This window comes from Carcharodon carcharias, chromosome 4, assembly GCF_017639515.1.
Source record: "Carcharodon carcharias isolate sCarCar2 chromosome 4, sCarCar2.pri, whole genome shotgun sequence".
Classification (NCBI taxonomy): Eukaryota; Metazoa; Chordata; class Chondrichthyes; order Lamniformes; family Lamnidae; genus Carcharodon; species Carcharodon carcharias.
Window position 1 is genome coordinate 64,713,894 of NC_054470.1, and position 21,466 is coordinate 64,735,359.

Below are 21,466 nucleotides of genomic sequence, written 5' to 3' on the forward strand. Positions count from 1 at the left end.
TGACCTTGGTACCTGAAACAGTAGCCAGCTGGTGAGCAGGAATGCAATTTTTGGCAACATTTCTCCTGGGCATTGCCCTCCTAGACAAGGAAAGTAAAAAAAAAATTAAAAGGCCTACCTGTTTTGGGTCTCTTTTAGCACAAGCTTCTCTTGTCCTCACTTGAGCAAGAAGGCCCCAATAGTTTTACTGCACAAGCTGCAGGTTACAATGCCAAACTGGCCCTGATGACATCACTGGGGTCCGAACTTCATATTTGAAGAAGCATCCCGCTAGGCAAAATATCCATACTGCAAGGTATGGTGCAATGTAAAGAGGAATATTAAATATTTATGATTTCGCGGTATCCAACTGGAACAAAAAAATTGCTGGACAAGTAAAAGATCAAGTACCATCTGTCTCCTTCATCCTCGTAGCCACATGAAACAACAATAATGGACCATAAAACCATAAGACGTAAGTGCAGAAGTAGGCCATTCAGCCCATCGAGTCTGCTCTGCCACTCAGTGAGATCATGGCTGATCTGATAATCTTGAACTCCACTTTCCGGCCTTTTCCCCATAACCCTTGATTCCCTTACTGATTAAAAATCTGTCTATCTCAACCTTGAATATACTTAATGACCCAGTGTCTGCAGCCCTCGGTGGTAAAGAATTCCACAGATTCACTGCCCTCTGAGAGGAGAAATTCCTCCTCATCTCTATCAAAAATGGGCGACCCCTTACTCCAAGATTATGCCCTTTGGTCCTAGACTCTCTCGCAAGGGAAAACAACATCTCAGCATCAACCCTGTCAAGCCCCCTAAGAATCTTATATGTTTCAATAAGGTCGCTTCTCATTCTTCTAAACTCCAATGAGTACAGGCCCACCTACTCAACCACTCCTCATAAGAAAATCCTTCTATACCCGAGCTCAACCGAGTGAACCTTCTCTGGAATGCATCCAATGCCAATATAAGATAAGGGGAGCAAAATTATTCACAGTATTCTACGTGTGGTCTAACTAGTGCCATTGTACAGTTTTAGCAAGACTTCCCTATTTTTATACTCCATTGCCTTTGAAATAAAGACCAACATTCCATTTGTCTTCCCTATTACCTGCTGAACTTGTATGTTAGCTTTTTGGGATTCATGCATAAGGACTCCCAAATCTCTCTGTGTCTTCTGCAGTCTTTCTCCACTTAAATAATGTTCAGCTCCTCTATTTTTCCTGCCAAAGTGCATAACCTCACATTTTCCCACATTATACTCCATCTGCCAAGTTTTGGAGTTATTGCCAAAAAAAGAGACATTGCCGGAGCTTCTCATCTTGCACTCATTAGGACAATGCTAAAGAATGCCAAATTTCAAATGATCACAACAATTTATACTACTGAAGTAAAGGGCACTGATTGGTTGGCTAAGGCGTTGCCATGGAGAAAGCAATGGGGAGCTGTAGACTCCCAAGCTTCCAGCTAACTCAGAAAAGGTGCGAGGCTTGAACATATTCCTTTTGTTTGCAGAGACCATGTTCCTGCAGATGAATGTATGTCACTTCTAGCAAGCATAAATGAGCCACGTTTCAAGCTAGACTGACTATCTTAAATTGATTGTTGGTGTAGCTATTAGTGTATTCAGGATTGTTCAGCAAGTGCTCCCCAACCGCAGAATCATATCTCACAGTAGACATTTTGTTTTGGGTTTTGCAAGCGCCGGCTAGTTGAGTACGGTCTGTACTCTGCCTATTACGAATAACCGAAGGAACATACTGTTTGATTCAGTCAGTCAGTCACTGCGACGTGCGGCCTATGCACCCGGCATCACACTGGCAATGAAATTCTTACATGGCATTGCTCACTTGTGCAGTAGGCAGAACGTCTTTTTGGACTGACGGCTGTATCTTGTTGGAGGAAAATACCACTTGCGTTGCCACTTCATAGTAATAGCGTGAAACTGCTGGCTTAATCATTTGTTCAAATTTTTGAGATACTTTGTCTTTCCAGGATAATTTCAGGTCTGAAAGTGGCAACCTGTTGTGGTATCTTTGACAAACGAACCACAGGAGGCTCAGGTACAGGTTACGATCGTTTATTTGAGCAATTGCAAGGAGATCACCACCTCAAGGCAGCTTGAGGTAGTACTCTACCAAATTACAAGCATACAGCTTATTTATACATCACTGACAAGAACATTATTCAGTTTTCACCCAGGCAAAGCCTTCTCCCCCTATCTAAGCTGGGATCATCTGTCCTTTCCTTATCTGTTGACGAGCACATTTAATCTATCTTGTTTCCATCCTCCATTTCCAGTCCAGCTCCCAGGGCCTTTCTGGTGTTTGCAGGCCCTAAGGGTGTGCAAAGCTCATCTGGTAATCCTTAACTGTTAAAGTACTTGATGACACTGGCTGCCTGGAGATTCTAAGTAATTCCCTTTCAACAAATTCTTACTGTATTCCCCCTAGCACAACTTTTGGCCAATTGGGCCAAAGCAAGCCATTTCATGCCGCTACTATGCAATGGTGACTTGAGTGATAGTTTCCACTAACAATATGCCACTGTCAGTCCAAAAAGATGTTCTGCCTACCTCACAAGTGAACAACAGCATGTATGAATTTCAGTGCCAGTGCAATGCCAGGTTTGTAGGCGTTACATCCCAGTGATTGTCTGATTGAATAAAACAGCATGTTCTTTTGTAAAAGCAAAAAACTGCAGATGCTGGAAATCCAAAACAAAAATAAAAATACCTGGAAAAACTCAGCAGGTCTGACAGCATCTGCGGAGAGGAACACAATTAACGTTTTGAGTCCGTATGACTCTTCAACAGAACTGCATGTTCTATTGGTTGTTTATAGTAGGCAGAGAACAGACTGTACTCAACCAGCCCACACTTGCAAAACCCAAACCAAAACGTCTACTGTTAGATGTGCTTCTGCAATTGGGAAGCATTTGCTAAACTATCCTGAATGTGCTAATAACTACACCAACAACCAATTTTAGATAACCAGTCAAGCTTGTAATGTGGCTCATTTACAGGTGCTAGAAGTGACATACTTTCATACACAGGGATCCGTTCTCTACAAACAAAGGGATATGTTGAAGCCTTGCATCTTTTTTGAATACTCAAAACTTGGGAAGCCTTTAGTTCCCTATTGCTTTTCCATGGCAATGCCTCAACTAATTGGAGTAGACTTGCCAACCAATCACTCTTTTCTCCTGTAGTATAAACTGTTGTGATTGTTTGAAATTTGGATTTCTTGCATTTGTTCTGATAAGTACAAGATAAAAAGCTTCAGCAACATGTCTCACTTTTCAGCAATATTCAAGTTCTGTACAAGTGACTGTTTGAATAATAGAGTTGTTGAATATTATAACAATCAATCTTTATCAGTTAGTCTACTACAGACCAGATATGAGGGGAGGAAACCCCATCGCTGGAGAGCTTTGGGAACCATAGGTCCAAAGTCATCTGTTCAGGACCAGATGCTGGACAGAAGAGATTCACAATCCATTTCTTAACAAACAGCCATGACATTATTGGGGTGATTTATCATCTAGTTGTTTCGAAAGTCTCATGTCTATTTTACATGCTTGGAGCAGCTAACTATAGAGGGACAGGGTCTTCACTTCTCTCTCAGGTGAACAGAGGGTATTTAGGACACAATGAGGCAAGCAGAAAAAACTCAAAACCTCTGTGGTTTTAGCTGAATTTTCTTCAATGAATGAGAATGAGCTAGGAAAATGATTTTATCCACGTCTTGGTGTCCTGTTTAACAATAAGGACCCACATTACCAATTCCATCACCTGACATCCTGAGCAAGAGGCTGTAACCTAAATAAAATGTAGAAGTACAATATTGTAGCCCTGGTTCGCTGAACTGTGCTTTCTGCAAGCACAGCACCTGTTAGGATTACAAGGTAATGGAATTAACCATTTTGGTAAAGCTTAATTTGTTGTCAGCAATCCTTGTGTCTCTTCCTTTCCTTCATTCGCTACCACTCTCTTTAGTGCAGTAGAGAGAGAGTGTTGCACTGTTGGAGGTGGTGACTTTCAGATGAGATATTGTGCTGAGGCCCTGTTGATTCTCTCAGGTGGATGTAAAATATCCCAAGGCACTATTTCGAAGAAAAGTGGGGGGAGTTCTAGCCCATATTTATCACTCATCCAAAATCATTGAAACAGACTATCAGGTCACATTGCTATTTGTAGGACATGGTTGTGCACAAATTAGCTGTGGCTTTTCTTACATCACAACAGTGATTACACTTTAAAAATGCTTAATTAGCTGTCAAGTTCTTTGGGATATCCTGAGGTTGTGAATTGTATATTGTAAATTGCTATGTTATGTGTCACAGTGTAGTTGCACACTCATATCACCATGTGACTCTAAGGTAAGTTTCTCTGTTCCAACTCTACCACAATTGTGCATATGAGGAAATTACTATTAATTGACTGTGGGATATTTGTGAGTTTTGTTAAATTTACACTTAAGCAATATTATTATTATTTGTAGGAAGGATTGGGGAATTGAGAACTTTGTCTCACCAACTCTGCTTCATAACATGAAGGAAAAAGATATCAGAAAGGCCATTAACTATCATCTTAAGAACAACCATAGCTTGATTGCACCAGGACAAAAGGTAATTCTTTATAACCTAATATCCAGAGGTAAAAATTATTCTTGTTATTAACCTCTCCTGCCTTCCACCTTTTCTCAGGTCTTCCTTTAACTCTTTAGTTGCTTGGTACAGAACTTAAGTATTGCTGCAAAAGTGACATGTGGTTGAAGCTTTTCATATTGCACTCATCAGGACAGGTGCAAGAATGCCAAATTTCAAGGGGAGCAACAATTTATACTGCATGAGAAAAGAGTGTTTATTGGTTGGCAAGTCGGCTCTGTTGGTCGAGGCATTGCCATGGTGAATGCACCAAGGAACTATTGCCTCCCACACTTTTGGTTAATTCAAAAAAGGTGCCAATACTTTTGCCTGCAGAGGACAGGTCCCTGAATATGAATATATGTACTTCTAGCAAACTTAAGTAAGCCACATTGTGAGCCCAACTGATAATTTTAAATTAATTTTAGTGTATTTCTTAGCACACTTGGGATTGTTCAGTGAGTGCTACCCAATCATTGAATTATATCTAACGTTAGACATTATGTTCTGATTTTTGCAAGCATGGGCTGGTTAAGTATGGTCAGTACTCTGCCTATTGTGAACAGCTGAAGTGCTATAAAAACAGAAAATGCTGGAAAAACTCAGCAGGTCTGACAGCATCTGTGGAGAGCGAAACAAAGTTAATGTTTCAAGTCTGCACGATTCTGAGAGTCGTGTGGACTTGAAATGTTAACTCTGTTTTTCTCTCCACAGATGCTGTCAGGCCTGCTGAACTTTTTCCAGCATTTTCTGTTTTTATTTCTTTTTCCAGCATCTGCAGTATTTTGCTTTTTTCTGAAGGGATGTGCTGTTTGATACAGCCTACATACCTGGCATCGCACCGGCACTGAAATTCATATATCACGTTGCCCATTTGTGTGGTAGACAGAACATCTTTTTGGCTTGACGGCAGCATCCTGTTTCGAGCTCTACTTCTTGCTCATTTTTTTTTAGAGATATGTCACTCTTCCAGGGTAAGTTGAGGTAGATTGGGCACTTTTCAGATTTTGAGGTGGGGGCCTTAAGCCCATTTGTGAGTTTGTGAGATACACAGTGAACAATGATCTGATCGGGTAGCCATTATCCCACAGGATAGCTTTGATGCACCCTTTTTTGGAGTCAAGCTTGCATGGTGAACAAATGGCTTGGGTCTTATTTATGAGATTGCCAATAAGGCCAATCTTATAACACATGGAGCTGCAGGAATCCCAATGCGTATAAAAATTACTGGTCACCTATCCCATTACCACTTGTGGTCTCTTGCTGGGTGCAGACTGGCTGCCACATTTCCTACATTACAACAGTGACTACACTTCAAAAGTACCTCACTAGCTGTAAAGTCCATGGGGATATCCTGTGGTCATGGAAAGCACCACGTAAATGGAAGTCAGTCCTTTTTGCTAATGTAGCTGAATAATAATTCAGTGTGAATTTAAAACATTAGAAAATGAGGGAAAATAATTCCCTTCCCATTAAGTTCTCACCTTTCATATTCTCAACCCCTGAAGTTTTGCTTAACATTTGCCTATGGCAATTGTCATCACAATGGCAGAGTGCTATAGATAGTTAGCCAGTACAGGAGTTCTCAGTTGGAGTTTGTTACCTGTTTACATAGGAAATTGAAGCAGGAGTAGGCAATCTGGACCCTTGAGCCTGGTCCATCATTCAAGACCATGGATGATCTTCTAACTCAACATCATTTACTCATACTATCTCTTTGATGTCTTTACGATAGAGAAATCTACTGATCTCTATTTTGAACATATTCAATGACTGAGCCGCCAAAGCCCTCTAGGGTAGAGATTTGAAAGATTTGCTACCCTCTGGGTTAAGAAATTCCTTCCCATCTCAGTTCTAAATGGTCTACCTCTCATGCTGAGACTGTGTCCCCTGGTTCTAGACCCCCAAGCCAAGCAGGGGAAACATCCTTCCTGCACCTACCTTGTTGAGCCCTGTAAGAACTTTGTATGTTTCAATGAGATCACCTCTCATTCTTCTAAACTCTAGAGAATACAGGCCCAGTCTCCTCAATCTCTCCTCATAGGACAATCCTGCCATCCCAGGAATCAGCCTGATGAAATTTCATTGCACTCCCTCTATGGCAAGTATATCCTTCCTTAGGTAATACATATATTGCAATTGTGGCTGCGGTTCAAAATAAGTCAGGCATATGATGGAATACTCCCCAGTTGCCTGGATAAGCAGCTGCAACAATATTCAAGAACATCAGCACCATCCAGGACATGAAAAAGTCCATTTGATTTGCATCCCATCCACCGACTTAAACATTCACTCCCTCCACCATCAGTGCACCATTGCTGCAAAATGCACTGCAGCGACTTGCCAAGATTCTTTGGCAACATCTCCCAAATCTGTGACCTCTACAACCCAGAAAGACAAAAGCAGCAGGGTGCATGGGAACATCACCACCTGCAAGTTACCTTTCAAGTCACGTGCCATCCTGATTTGGAACTATATTGCTGTTCCTTTACTGTCGCTGGGTCAAAATCCTAGAACTCCATCCTTAACAGCACTGTGAGTGTACCTCCGCCAGACAGACTGCAGCAGTCCAGGAAACATGCTCATTGCCACCTTCTTAAGGGCATTTAGGGATGGGCAATAAATGTTGGCCTTGCCAGTGATACCCACATCTCGAGGATATAAATAATTGGTTGTACAAGAAGCACTCTTATAACAGAATCTTATGCCTCACGGGCGGGCGCACGTAGAGTGAGCGTCCAGACATCATCCTGCACTTGCGCAGTCTTCAGGATGGTGGGCACACATGGGTGTCAGAGCCGCGCCTGCCATCAATTAAAAGGCCACTTAAGGCCATTAAAAATGCAATTGATCCCGACTTTACTTTGCCTGTGCGATTTCGCGCTCATTGCACAGGCAAAATGGGCAGGCGGGCAGCCCACTTTTTGCAAAATCTCATCCAAGGGCGGGATAAAAAGGGTCAGCAGCATTGCCAGTGTGAGTAGTGAGGAATTTAGGAGATAGTTTGCTGCTGGTTGCTTATTTGAACTTGACAGCTTCACCTCTGTTCTGAGTTTCAGTCTTAGCATTTCCAGGCTTCATTTCAGACTCATTGGTGTCTCTAAGGCCCCGGTAGATTTTTGACTGTGTGGGTCCTTCTAGGTACCAGATAGCCTTCTGTAACCCTGGTAGTGGGGATCATGCTCTCCGCTGGATGCACTTCCTCTGAGGAGGAAGAGAGGAGCACAAGGGAGAGGAGGCCAGGTGTCCCAATGCAGCTTTCAGGGGAGTTACCTGTGGGAGGAGAGGCACAGGCACAAGGGGTGCAGGGCATCCAGGGTGGAAGGGGCTGCAGAAAATGCCACTATCCTGCTATCAGGGTTCACAGGCAGCAACGCAGTTGCCTCAATATGTTGGAGGTGCAATGTCAAAGGATGCTCTGCCTCTCCAGGGAGACTGTGACTTCCATTTGTCATATGATTGGGCCTGAGATCAGCTCTGACTGTGTGGGCGGACACCCCATGTCAGTGGCTCTGAAGGTCACAGTGGCTCTCAACTTCTATGCTACCGGCTCTTTTCAGGGGTCAATGGGGGATCTTAGTGGAGAGAGGACCATAGGACTCCTGAAGATGCACTTCTGATGCCTGGATTCAGGGGGAGCATTACAATACCCCCCAGAGTGGGTGGCACTGATAATAGTTGAAAGCTGCACTCTCCACAATCAGGCACTGGCAGGGGAGGTCCCACTGGAGGAAGAGGACCTTGACGCAGTTCCACAGGCCACAGAGGATGAATTCAGTGGTGAATCAGAAGAGGAGCACGGTGAGGAGAATACTGAGGGTGTGGAGGCAGACCTCTGGATCCTTCAGGGAGGCAGAGACACCAGAGGCACCTTGATCCAACGCTTCTTCAGCTAGGCTGCCAAAGATCTGCTTCCACCTCATGCCAGGGCTGCTGCCTCCATCCTGAATGTCTGAAATGACCCTTTCATTTGAAGCCAAAGTCCATTCAGTGCCTGTTCAATAAAGTTTAGAGCTACTCATGTCCAACATTAGATTCTGGATTACACTGCACCAAAAAAATAAAAAAGGTGAAGCATACTCAGGCCATTACGACAAAAACAAAATGTAAATAATTTTGACACTCAAAACAAATGAACTTTATCATATCTGGTGTTAATGCCCACACCAACGAACATATAAAAAAATGTTTATATTTTTGTTAATGTATACAAAATGGTAGAACAGAATATCACCCGTGAACAGTCTCTCTTGTGCTCATGGTGCCTTAAACTTATGTTTATGAGTACTGCATCTTGGTGCCCCCCTCCTGACACTGGCATTGGAGACAGCCTGCTGACTCTCTTGTCTTGTTGACTTTGATCACCTTGGCGGTCGTCTCTGGCCAGTGCAGCCTGTGCTGGCCCTGCCTGGGAGGGAGCAGCCAGTGCCAAGGTTGGCATCGCAGCCTCATCAGATACCACAATCACTGGCGAAGGGGTGAAGAGCTGCTGCTGTCATCCAGAGCACCATGAGAGGAGCCCGCAGAGATGACATGCAGGTCATGCACCAATGTGAGGTTGCCCTGGACCTCCCTGCTCTCCATTGATGGACAGGCACCTAGCTGGGATACTGGGTGCCTTATCCATCTCCCACACTGACACTGACCACCTGAGGTCAATGCCTGTGTGAGGGCTTGCAGGCCCGAGCGCAACCCCAGGACCCCCTGATTCTGTCTCTGGAGCTGCATCTCCATGAGAGTCGCCACTGCCTCAATGGAGGAGGCAGTGCACTCAGCCATGAGGGTCAACCCAGTGCTTATAGTCCGCATGGACTCCTCCACAACAGAGACCATGGCATGCATACCCTCATGGATCTCCGCCAGATCCTCCGGCAAATCCTGTTGGCCATCCAGCATCTGCCGCCTAATGAACAACTTCAGAGGCTCATCACCCAGCAATCGTTCTGGTCTCCAGCAATCCTCCGACTAGTGGTGCCCTGGGCACTCTCTGCCTCCACCTGTTCCTCAAGCGAGTGTGAAGTGTCCTCACTGCTGTGCACTGACATTCTAGCTGCTAATCTAATGCCCACAGAGGTGCTGGTATCTGCACTGGTGCCTGGTTCAGAGAGTGGGTGTCATGCAGGTGCATCTGAAGCCTGGCAGTCCTCTGGCCTAGGGGGTGGCTCTTTGGGGTCTTGCAAATGAGTGCATGCTGGTGAATCTAAGGGAGAACAATGACATGTCATTAGTTTAAGTCATCCTACTGTCACTATGCATACCAGGCACCCTGGTGAGACAATGGAGATCTGCATCATGGTGCCATTGTCTTTCATTGATCAATGAGGACTCCAGTTTTGAGGCTCCCATCAATGATGAGACTACACAAGAACGTTTGCACAATCCGATACTCTCACCACTGTGCACTGCGTTCTTATCTTCATCAGACATCCCTGCATCTCCACGACTGGATGAATGAGTAGGCGGTGGTTCTCCATCTCCAAAGCGTCCAGTTCAAAGCTTGTCAATATTAGGAGGTTCGGGGGGCCTCTGCCTGTCTTTAACCTCTCTATGTTGTTATGGCTTCTCTTCTCCTGAAAGGACAGAGGAACATTGATTAGTTAACTCTCTACCTGCAGCGCCATTGCAGCCTGGCCAACCCTACCTGAGGAACACCTTGCAGGTCATATCTGAGTCATGTCCTCGAGCCACAAGGCACTCAGGCCCAGCAGCCAGGGCTCTTCCCCTTGGCTAGCTCCAGTGTCATTGACAGTTGGCACTCAGACTCTAATGCCCCTGAGCTCCACGGGGGGGACAGCCAGCCCTTAACACTTCTCCACTCTGATGCATGCCAACACAGTACTCACTCTTGCTGAGCGCAGCCGGTCATTGAACCTTTTGCGGCACTGCACCCATGTACGCCTCATGCTGTCGTGGCTGCTGACCTCGGCTGCCACCTCCTCCCTAGCTTTTTTGGTCAGATGTGGTGGCCTCCTCCTGCAATGCCTGGGAACAAGGGTGTCCCGCCTGGCACCCACCTCCTCCACGAGGACTGCGAGGCACTCTTCCGTAAAACAGGGGACTGAGTGCCCACCTGGCCTGCCCTCCTGACCTGCCCTCCCGGCTGATGTCTCCAGCCACTGTTGAAGCCATTGCTCCAGTTTCCAGGCCACAGAAAGATTGTCTCCAGGCAGCCTTCAAGGAGCTGCCTCTGCCAATTTTAAACTGTCTGCTGGGTCGCCATTGGACCTGGCACCGACAGGGCCCCATCCCCACCCAGCCTTTCCTGACCATTGAGAAGACACATTTCACGCAGGGTGTGCCTTAGCTGGCCAGCCAGTGTGAAATTGTGGCCATTGGCTGATCGCGGTCGGGGGCCTGTTTCCTGACTGCTCCCGAGCTCGCCATTCACGCACGCCTGCCAAAGGAAAGATTCAGGCCTTAGACTCTATTGGGGGTGTGATAAGGCATCATATAAATTTGAGCCATCCTTTTTATAATGTCACGGACAATTTTGAGGTGCTAACTATTATTGCCCATGATCAAATATATTTGTATGTGGATATGTCTATTTTCTCACCCTCGGAGTAACTGAATCAGTTTAAATAACCTAGCAGCAAGCTTTCGTATTGTGTAAAATGAAGAAGCTTCGTTTATTTCTCACACACATATTCTAGAGGCTAACGAAAATGAGAAATCTCACTCATATGACTCACCCACACTATCACACGCAAGAACTAGATACAGTTGAAGGTGAAACAGTAATTATATAAATGGAATTTATTTCAGTCTTTATTTCAGTGCTAGTCTGATGTTTCCTAGTTGAGTTGTTACTTTAGCTGAAGTGAAGACCTCGAAAATGCAGAGGTTTCTCAGTAGTTGTGATGGTTCCTAAAGTTGATCTGCCTGGAGGTTGTTTTCACAGGTAGGATTAAATATGGAACAGATTAGAGGAGAGAGAGAGGCTTAGTTTCTCCTTCAAGATAGTGTAGGTAATACTTTGCTGCTTAATTGGCTGCAGTGGTCATTGGCTTTGCCTCTCTCACTTTTTCTGATGGAATTCTCTCTGCGACTCTGAAGCTTTCTCTGAAAAAAAGTTTGAATTTTCTGCTATATCTTTAGTAGGGAGCCAAGATGGCCACTGTATCATGTGACTTCACATTAGTGTCGACTCATGGTCCCAAAGGTGGTAGTAAGCCAATTCAAACCGCAGTCTGTTATCCATATCCCACCTATGGATTTTTAGGTGTATGAAATCTTTTGTTTTTGCTGAGGCAAATCTACCTCGATGGAGCTTCATCTGCCTCGTGTCCAAAACCACAGTGAGTCAATATCAGAAAAGGTACCTTCGTCCTCTTGAGAGATAAGATGGTTTAATCCACAAAATCTGTACGGAAGCTTTGAGGAGCCATCTTAAGTTCCAGTTTTATTTATTTTAAAATGTAGTCTTTAAAAAACATGTCTTTAAAGATTTATAATACCGCCATACAGGTACTGTATCATGCCAGTCATAAAAGAACATTCTGCCATTCCACTGATAGACCTGCTAAGCTGAACAGAATTAAAATTGGCCCATTTGTGTTGTATATGGTAAGGGCATTGTTTCTGTCCTTAGACCTACATCTGCAAAATGTGAACAGAGATTTTGGTCTCTATCTTTAGAATGTGCAAAATCTCAGTTCACCAGCTCCTTCTACAGGACCAGACATGATTAGCCTGGTGTCTGCCTCTTGGACTAATTTTTTGTGTCAGCTCTGAGGAGTCGCTCAAATCTACCTGAACCTCCGTTAACCCCGATCCATGTGTACTGGGACTTTAGGGCCAATTTTAATGAGAAACAGACTGCGGTTGGTGTCTGAACTGGAATCCAACCAAGTACAAGGTAGGTTGGGTCAGCTGATGACTTGAATAAGTAGAAGAAATGTTTACTTACCTTGGGGTCAGAGTATAGGGACTGGTTAGCTCAGTTGGCTGGATGGCTGGTTTATGATGTAGAGTGATACTAATAGCACAGGTTCAGTTCCCATACCAGCTTAGGTCATCTATGAAGGCCTTGCCTTCTCAACCTCACCCTTTGCCTGAGGTGTGGTGACCCTCTGGCTAAATTCACTGTAGTTGTTTCTCTCTAATGAAAGAGCAGCCTATAGGACTACAGTGACTTTCACTTCACCCTGGAATATGCTCCACATAACCACTTCTTCCATTCTGTGAAAAGCCAGGACTGTTGAACTACATTGTATGCCTACAATAGAGTGAAGGGGTAATTAGTACAAGTACATAGTTTTATGCAGAAGGGAAGATATTTCTCTCCATACCTTAATGTTATTGATAAAGCAGGAGTGTGCAATGTCAGTGTAAAGTGTGAGAAGACTGTTTATACATCTTTACTTGTGTATTCCTTGCCCTCCAAGAAAGGGTAACCAAGCATCAGCGAAACATTCATTTATTGCTTATTAAAGCCTCATTAGCTTAATTAATGATGAAACTGAGTCGGATTCCGCAGCTGCACAGTTGAAAAATCAGGACATCACTCCAGACCAGACCTAGGTTGGTGAATTATTAAAGGGGGAGATAACTTAAAAATCTTTCTTTTCTCAGTTTTCTGCCCTTCCATCTCCTGAATGTGTTCACTCATTTCTAGAATATGTTGATCATTCCATGGTACCTTGTCCTAGTGACCATTACTCATGTGTGAACCCTAGCAGTGAGTGGCTGCTGGTCATTCAACTGCAGGTGCATCACAGCCAGGTCCTATCCAACCCTCATCTGGAATCCAGCCAGAGTTAGTGGGCAGTGATCAAGATCAGGATCCGATTTTCAACCCTCTTAACCCAAGGTTACCGAGGCTTACATTTGCATATTGCCTTTCACTCAGGCAGTCTGAATGCTTTGAAGCAAGTTGTTTTGAAATGTAGTCAGTGTTATAAAGTAGGGATCGCAACAACCAATTTTCACACTGCAAGCTCCCATAGACAGCAATGAGATAAATGACCAGAGTATCTCTTTTAGATGTTGGCTGAGTAGTAAATCTTGGCCAGGACACCAGGAGACCTCCACTGCTCTTCTTTAAATAGTACCATGGGATGGATCTTTTACGTTCTCCTCAGTTGTAGATGGGGCCTTGATTTAACATTGCATCTGAAAGATGGCATTTCCAACAGTGCAGCACTTTTTCAATACTGCAGTATGTGTGAGCTTGGATTTTATGCTTAAGTCTTTAGAGTGGGACTTAAATCCATGACCTTCTAATACAGAGACAAGAGTTCTACTACTGAGGAACTACTGTGTAGCCCATCTGTTGCCACCATGCTGTGATCAGGTAGCTTGGTGCAGACCAGAATACACCTGGTTTACGAGGTTTAGCTATTCACTGTATGAGCCGACTGAGCCTTTGGTGAAGCACAGGAGCGAATCCTAAAGTGAGTTGGCACAACATTGGTAGAAGTGAACCATATGCAGAGGTTTATTTTGTGGGGCTTCAGTAGCATTGTGGTGATGCTACTGGATGAGTAATACAGAGGCCACAACTAATGATCCAGAGACATGAGTTTTAATCCCACCATGACAGCTGAGGAATTTAAATTCAGTTGATTAAATAAATCTGGAATTAAAAAGCTAACAGTAGTAATGGTGATCATGAAGCTACCGGATTGTCATAAAAACCCATCTGGTTCACTAATGTTCTTGAAGGAAGGAAACCTGCCATCCTTACCTGGTTTGACTTCAGCCCCACAATAATATGGTTGACTATAACTGCCCTCTGAAATGCCCTAGCATACCATCCAGTTGTCTTGAAGAATGCGTCCCCACCTTCTCAAAAGCAATTAGGGATGGGCAAAAAATGCTGGCCTGACACGCACATGCTGTGAATGAATAAGAAAGGAATGTGTCAGAGAGTATGTGCATATATTGCATGGAGGAGGAGGAGGAGAAAGCAGTTGGGTGTGCCAGGGATGTAAATGGGTAGTATCTGAGGCAACAGGTCTTCTATGAAAATCTTCATCTGCCAGACCATGGTAGAGGGCCAGTGAATGGAGAGATCTGACTTTTCCAGAGAGGCAGTGTTTCCAGACACCTAGCCCATGAAGGCTGACACTGATAATTAGTTGTCCACACTGTCAATAGGACCGTGGTGCATTATCCCTCCTTCTCATTTGATACGATTGACCACACCAGCCTCTTCCTCCACTTCTTTACAGTGGTCCATCTATAGTACTGCCTTTTCATGGTCCAGTTTATCTTGTCCCAACATTAGTAGTAGTGCAGCATTCTCCTGTATCCAAAGAGTCAATTCCTGAAGCTCCCATTTCTGATCTCTGTATTGCCTTTTTAATAATTCTGGCAAGACACAATTTTACTTTGCATTACAATCCTCAGTTCTAGCAATGCCTTTACGCTGAGCTACTGCCTGTTCATTTGTGGATGGCCAGATTTATTTGCAGTTCCGCATTGACAAGACCAAAACCAACCTCCAATGGCCACTATTATGATCTCTGGCATAACCCTAATCCCACCCCTCATCACCCAACGTCCATTCAAGTTCAAATCACGCATGAGCAACCTCAGTGCCCTCTCAGCTGAGTTTTAGGTTTCACATTTAGTTTATCACCAAGGTTACCTATATCTACCTATGATACAATGCTTCATCTGCTGAAACTCAATTTGTCACCTTCAGACCTGGTTTTTCTTCTTTATCAGGCCCCTGTGCTCTAACCTCCATACACTCTGAATTGTTCTTGCCTCCGCCTGCCTGCATCCTATCCTGTTAAAACTCCCGCTCCCATTTCACCACAATCTGTGACAGCCTTCATCAGCAACCCAGGTCCTTGGACATCGATTTCAAAATCCCTACTTTCCCCTTTCAATCCCCTTACAGCCTCATCCCTTCAAGGAACCTCATTCAGCTTGACCTCCCAACCCACACCTCTTGGCCCAGTCATGTACCCCTCCTTCCACTCTACTACCCAATGAGAGACTGGAGTTCTTGTGTTCCCTCCCCACCACCTACCCAGAAGTTTCCCCAAAATCACCTTCCCCTACTTCTCAAGAGGCTGCTATCCCTCTCCAGTCCCCCTCCTACTCAGGAATTCTCCTGTTAATGCACAATGTAAGTTGAAGCTGTGTCAGAAGGAGCTGCTTTCTGTTGTAAACAAAATTGTATTCTTGGGAATTGCTGTTTCAAAGCTGCAGATTTCCCAAATGTTATTATTAAGTCATAAGTTTTAATTTTTAATTTAAAAAGGACATTGTTCTCAGACAATTGTTCCAGTTATGCATTTCTATATTTTTGTGCATGTAAAACTAAAGTTTATAAGTACCTGAAGTTGCTAATCATTATCTATTGGCCACTGTATGGGTTCCCCAGCATTCTTCTATACATGTTAATGTCATGTCAATTACATTATTCATGTCAGTTGCATTGTTAAAGCTAAGAGAAACAGATGATGGGTATTAATTGTCTTTGAGCATGTATAAATAGGGGATAACTGGGACACTGGATGGATTGGGAGGAGAGCTGTGAGTCTGAACAAGTCAATAAGCTCTCCCAGTAAAGAAAAGCTCTGTGTCTTGGTTTTGGCTTCACCAATCAGCTTGGACTCCATTAACAATACTATAGGGATCTAGGATGTTACTTTCTAACCCAGACAAACAATTCTTCACAAAATAAAGTTTATCTTCGAGAAAATGAACTTCAAGAACATACATCAGTTATGTTATATTAAAAGTCACTCATTACCTTTTTGTAAAATGGTTATTTAAATTCATTCAATAAAGATAAAAAGTAATGTGTATTCATCGAGTGGAATTTCCATTTAGTTTTGTTTCAAATCAGAAGAAGCGTGCTTTATGTTAATAAATTTATTTGGATTAATTTGCCAAATAATGAAGTTATGGAATCAAATATGTGAAAACTGCAAATTAACAAGACATCAACAAATTTAGAACTAATTATGTCTGGAAGGGAGATGCTGGAAATCATGTTTTATGCGTTGAAGAAGATAGCTGTTCTTATGTGATCTTAATTAACCTGTAAGAGTGTATTTTATGAACATGCAATCACTGAGCCATACTGCTGGGAATGCCTGTCATGATTTCCTGATAGGCATTTCCTGCAGACATGACTCTGTGCTGGGATCACAAATCAGAAAATTGCAGGCATGTTTCCCATTATTTTCCATCCAAAATGCTTTGGCCATCTCTTGATAAATGCTCCCTTTTGTGCGACCCCGTGCTAGGTGTGCCCCTTTCATTAAAATTTACCGCTTGATATATTTGCATTAAAATTTCTAAAAGATGTTCTTCACTCTGTTTGAAGCAACTGATATCAACAGCACAGATCCGGCTGAATTACCTAAACATACTGGGTGATCTTCGAACATACGGAGGGAAAACCTTTAACGCAACCCTTCTGGTACGTAAAGAGAAGGGAAAAGGTTCCTTTTAGACTTATTTTTTGCATTCTTAAAAACATTTCTAATGAAATGTGCTTTCTCCAGCTGCAGGACAGAGAATCATTTATTACATTACTGGTGGGAGCCAAGTATGGTATCAGCCAGGTTATTAACAGCAAGCTCAATATTATAAACCAGCTAACAAAATTCAACAACATCAGGAAGTTGGAGTTGACTTGCGAATGTGACAAGGTCAGCATGGTGAACATCTACCTCATGGATGTGAAGGTAAGGGATGAGTGTGGTAACTCCTTGCCTGAATAAGGATGCTGTACTTTATCTTGCGTAAGCTGTTACTCAGTCAAAACTCAGTTGTTGTGCCCTGTGTGCAGTAAGACTTGTTCGTGTATTACTGCTGTCTTCAATTCTCCAACATGTTGAATTTAGGCTACTCAAGGGTGATTCTTACCCTTGCCCATTGCCAGGAACTAGGTGGCTGGCAGATGAAATGGCCTCAAGTAACTTACCCACTCTGGGGGCACCAGGATCCCAATGCCATGAGATCTGACTGCAATTTTAACTCAGGCCTGAGCTGGGGAAGCCACTGCATTTTTCCTGCCAGGCCAATACTGGGGGTGACATGGATTAGCCTCAGTAAAAGTAAGTGTTATTTGTTCTTATGCGGCAAGGAGCAGCAGAAGTGCTTCTCTGGTCTCCACAGGGAAAGCTTTGGCCTCCCCTGTTCCAGACTTTCCAGCCCACTCTTCCTGGACATGAGACAGTCCAGAACGAAAACTGCACACCTGCTGGTTTGGGGATGTGTGATCTGTTGTGCAGCAACCTGGGTTATATGGCACAATGTAGGCTCATATGCTGCAATGCGGGTCAATATGGGACAGTGTGGGCTGATACAGGGTGGCATGGACTGACATGGGAAAATAATGGCTGATAATGTGCAGTACAGGCATATTTGAGGTAATGTGGGCTGATATGGGGCAGTACAGACTGGTATGGGACAGTGTGGACTTTTGTGGAACAATGTGGGATTTTATGGGGTGGTGTGGGCTGATATAGAATCATAGAATCATACAGCACAGAAGGAGTCCATTTAGCCTATGTATGCTGGTTCTTTGAAAGAGCTGTCCAATTAATCACACTCCCCTGCCCTTTCCTCATACCCTTGTAGATTTATCCAATTTCCTTTTGAAAGATATGATTGAATCTGCTTCCACCATCCTTTCAGGTAGTGCCTTCCAGACTATAACAACACGCTGTATAAAAAATAAATTCTCCTCATCTTGCCTCTGGTTCTTTAGCCAATTACTTTAAATTTGTGCCCTGGCCCTTCCACCACTGGAGACAATTTATCTTTATTTACTCTTCATGATTTTGATATTAAATCTCCCTGAATTTTCTCTGCTCTAAGGAGAGCAACCCCAGCTTCTCCAGGTTTCATGTAACTGAAGTCCTTCATCTCTGGTGCCATTATATTCAATCTCCACTACATCCTCTCTAAGGACTTAACACCTTTACTAAAGAATGTTACCCAGAATTGCCCACAATGTTCCAATTTTGATTTAGAAACGTCTAGCATAACTTCTTTCTATACTTTATGGGTGCAAAATTCAATTATGTAGCACCGCTTCTAGTGCCACTCGCAGTCATATGTCCATCATAGAAATGCGGGAAGAGCTGCAGGTTGCGTTGCCTGTATGCACCCAAAGAGGTTGAAAGGGCAAGATTGTTGTCAACAGGCAAAACATGAATACTAAAATTGGCCAATAAGGTGCAGGGAATACCTTTTTATTCACTCTTGAAATAGCAAGCCCTGGCAAGCAAGATGGCCCCTGTTCAGGTGTTATTTAAAAAGCTTTGCAACAAGTTACAGTTCAGGTGCACTGAGATATCTGCACTCCTCTAATTCTGGCCTCTTGAGCATCCTGATTTTAATGCCTCCACCGTTGGTGGCCATACCTTTAGCCACCTCGGTCCTAAGTTCTGGAATTCCCCTCTACTTTCTTTCCCTCACTATCTCTTTTTCATTCTTTAAGACATTCCTTGAAACCTACCTCTTGACCAAGCTTTTGGCCGCGTGCCTTCATTTCTCCTTGTTTGGCTTGCTGCCATATTTAGCTTTATAATATCTGTGAAGCGTGTTGAGATAGTTGTTGTTGATGCTCAGATTCTGGAAGTGTGTGCTGGGTTAATGCTAGCCATTAGCATTTGGACTGCAACAGGTTGGAACTGGCAGTTTGCCTGAGTTCAAAGTGCACCAGCTGCGTTGTCGATATAGTAACCAGCAGGGGTTCAAAGCTCACGGATGTCACAGCACTATTGCCCTGCAGGAAGTTTAGTGGTTTGGGGGGAGGGGAGAGGTAACGGGGATGCTGCTGGATCTTCCAGCTAAATTCCGAATCCCAGGGACAGAGTCATTTAAACAATTGGAGCAGAGGCCTGGAAACTTTGGAAATTCAGGCTGGAATTTTACTGACACACTGTGGGACCCACTGCTGGCATGAAATATAGGTCCTGGGCGAACAGTGGGATCATGGAGGGGATTTTACCAGCGATGGCCAGTTAAGAGGCTGCTGCTAGGACCACTGTCCCAATTCAGGATGGCAACCTGCCTCTCCAAGCTGCCAACCCAATCAGAGGGCTGGCAACTCTGCAGCCTTGGCAGCACCACTGATAGAGGTGGCTAATGCTGAGGTTGCAGGGAGAAAGATAGAGCGCTTCCTTGTTAAGGCTTTCAAAAGGCTGCCCCAGGGCCAGGTTGGCAGGCCTCCATGATAGGAAAGGGTGAATCCCCCAGTGGTGGCATTGGAGCCGCAGGAGCGGCCATTGTCACGAGGGGTGTCCCTCCTTACGAAATAGTGCCTCTGAGAAGGAAGAAGCCTCCAGGAAGCTGCTGAGAGGCTACCTCCGTATGCACCAATCTCCCACACAGCAGGGGGTTGTTCCAATGCCAGTCAACTCCGATGTCATGTTAAAGTGACTATCAATAAGCTGATTAATTGAACTAATTGGCTGCCTGCCTCTGGGTGATGGATTCCACATTGCTGCTGTTCCAGCCTTTGAAAATAACCCTTGGTGGCTCCAGTATCAGCAGATTTAGGTCCCACCAGGCTTAGCATGGTACTTCTGCTGGCATTCTGGGAAGCCTGTATAGAAATACCCACCCTTTTTTGGGGGATAATTTATTCAATAATTTCATAAAGAAGCACAAAAATCAAATTCAGGTCCAGTCACAAATTCCATCCTCTGCCACTCCCAACCCACCAAATCACCTCACGATTGCACAAAAACGATTGCTAACTTCAACATCTGCCTCTTCCAGAGTAGGGCAGGAGAAAAATAAAATCTTAGAATGAGAGATTACAGATTCCCTATTGCGAGGAAATGTTCTTCTTGATGAATGTAGGGTAAATCTCCCTTTAAAAATATTCTTTGGGGAACATTGAGCTGGTAAGGAGATATCTGTGAATGCTGTGATTGGTCATGTGTTGTAATATGGTCCTCTCACTTGCAGTATATCTTTGAGTATTATTGCACCTATTTCATGTAAATTAAATAATGGGCCAGAATTTGCTGCCAAAATAACAGTGAATTTCACAGCACCTGTCTTTATTATTGTGCAAATTGTTCAGCAACTTCAGGTGAGGAAAAGACACCCAGTGAACTGCGAATTTCCACAAGTTGCTGAATGATTTGCACTGCCCCATTGTTAGCCTTGCGTAGGCACAACTCACCCACAATGCCCCCATGAGTTCCAAGGAATAGTGCATTTGAGCATTAATTGCCAATTAAACTCACCCAAATTCTTACATTAGAACAGTGACTTACACTTCAAAAGTACTCCATGGTTGTAAAACACTTTGGGGTGTCCAGTGGCTGTGAAAGGCGTTATATAAATGCAAGTCTTTCTTTTAGGAAAATAGGATGAGTACTTAACAGCCTAAGAACATTTTTAATGTTGAAATTTCTGTTTCTGCAATTCCGATCCATCTCTCCTGCCCAGAACAACAATTCAAACTTCAAGTCTCCTTTCAACATGTACTAAATTGTTGTAGGAGATTTGTACCATTTTAATTCTTTTTATTTTTCATTTCTCTTTTTTCTCTCTCTCAATGTAATCTTTTTATCCCTCTCTTTATTTCTCTTTCTGCTCCTAATTTGCCTAATTTACCCACCTTCTCTGTTGTTCCTCTGTTTCTTTCTTAATCTTTAAATTTCATTGGTCAAGGAAATAGGTTGTTTGTCCTGTGTGCACTCAGATCCCAGATTCCCTGTTGCCCTTGCTTATCAACTTGCATTTCCAGCAACTTGCAGTGCAAAAACATTTTCCAGCTGAAGGGTGAAGGAAAACATCTAGCCAAGGGAAGACACTATGATATATCCTACTCCAGCAAATTCTAAGCCAATAATGTTAGACAAATGCTGCTTTAAGTGAAAGAATTGGTACCGATT

The 21,466-nt window shown here is 43.7% G+C and overlaps 1 protein-coding gene across 1 annotated transcript in view; it reads left to right on the plus strand.

Moving 5' to 3' along the window:
• Positions 1–21,466, plus strand: part of LOC121276749 (FERM and PDZ domain-containing protein 1-like) — a 114,439-nt gene that overhangs the window by 70,942 nt on the left and 22,031 nt on the right. Inside the window, exons 14-16 of the mRNA XM_041185295.1 lie at positions 4,487–4,613; positions 16,924–17,019; positions 17,105–17,287. Of these exons, the coding sequence (XP_041041229.1) occupies positions 4,487–4,613; positions 16,924–17,019; positions 17,105–17,287 (406 nt within the window). The remainder of the gene's footprint in view (positions 1–4,486; positions 4,614–16,923; positions 17,020–17,104; positions 17,288–21,466) is intronic.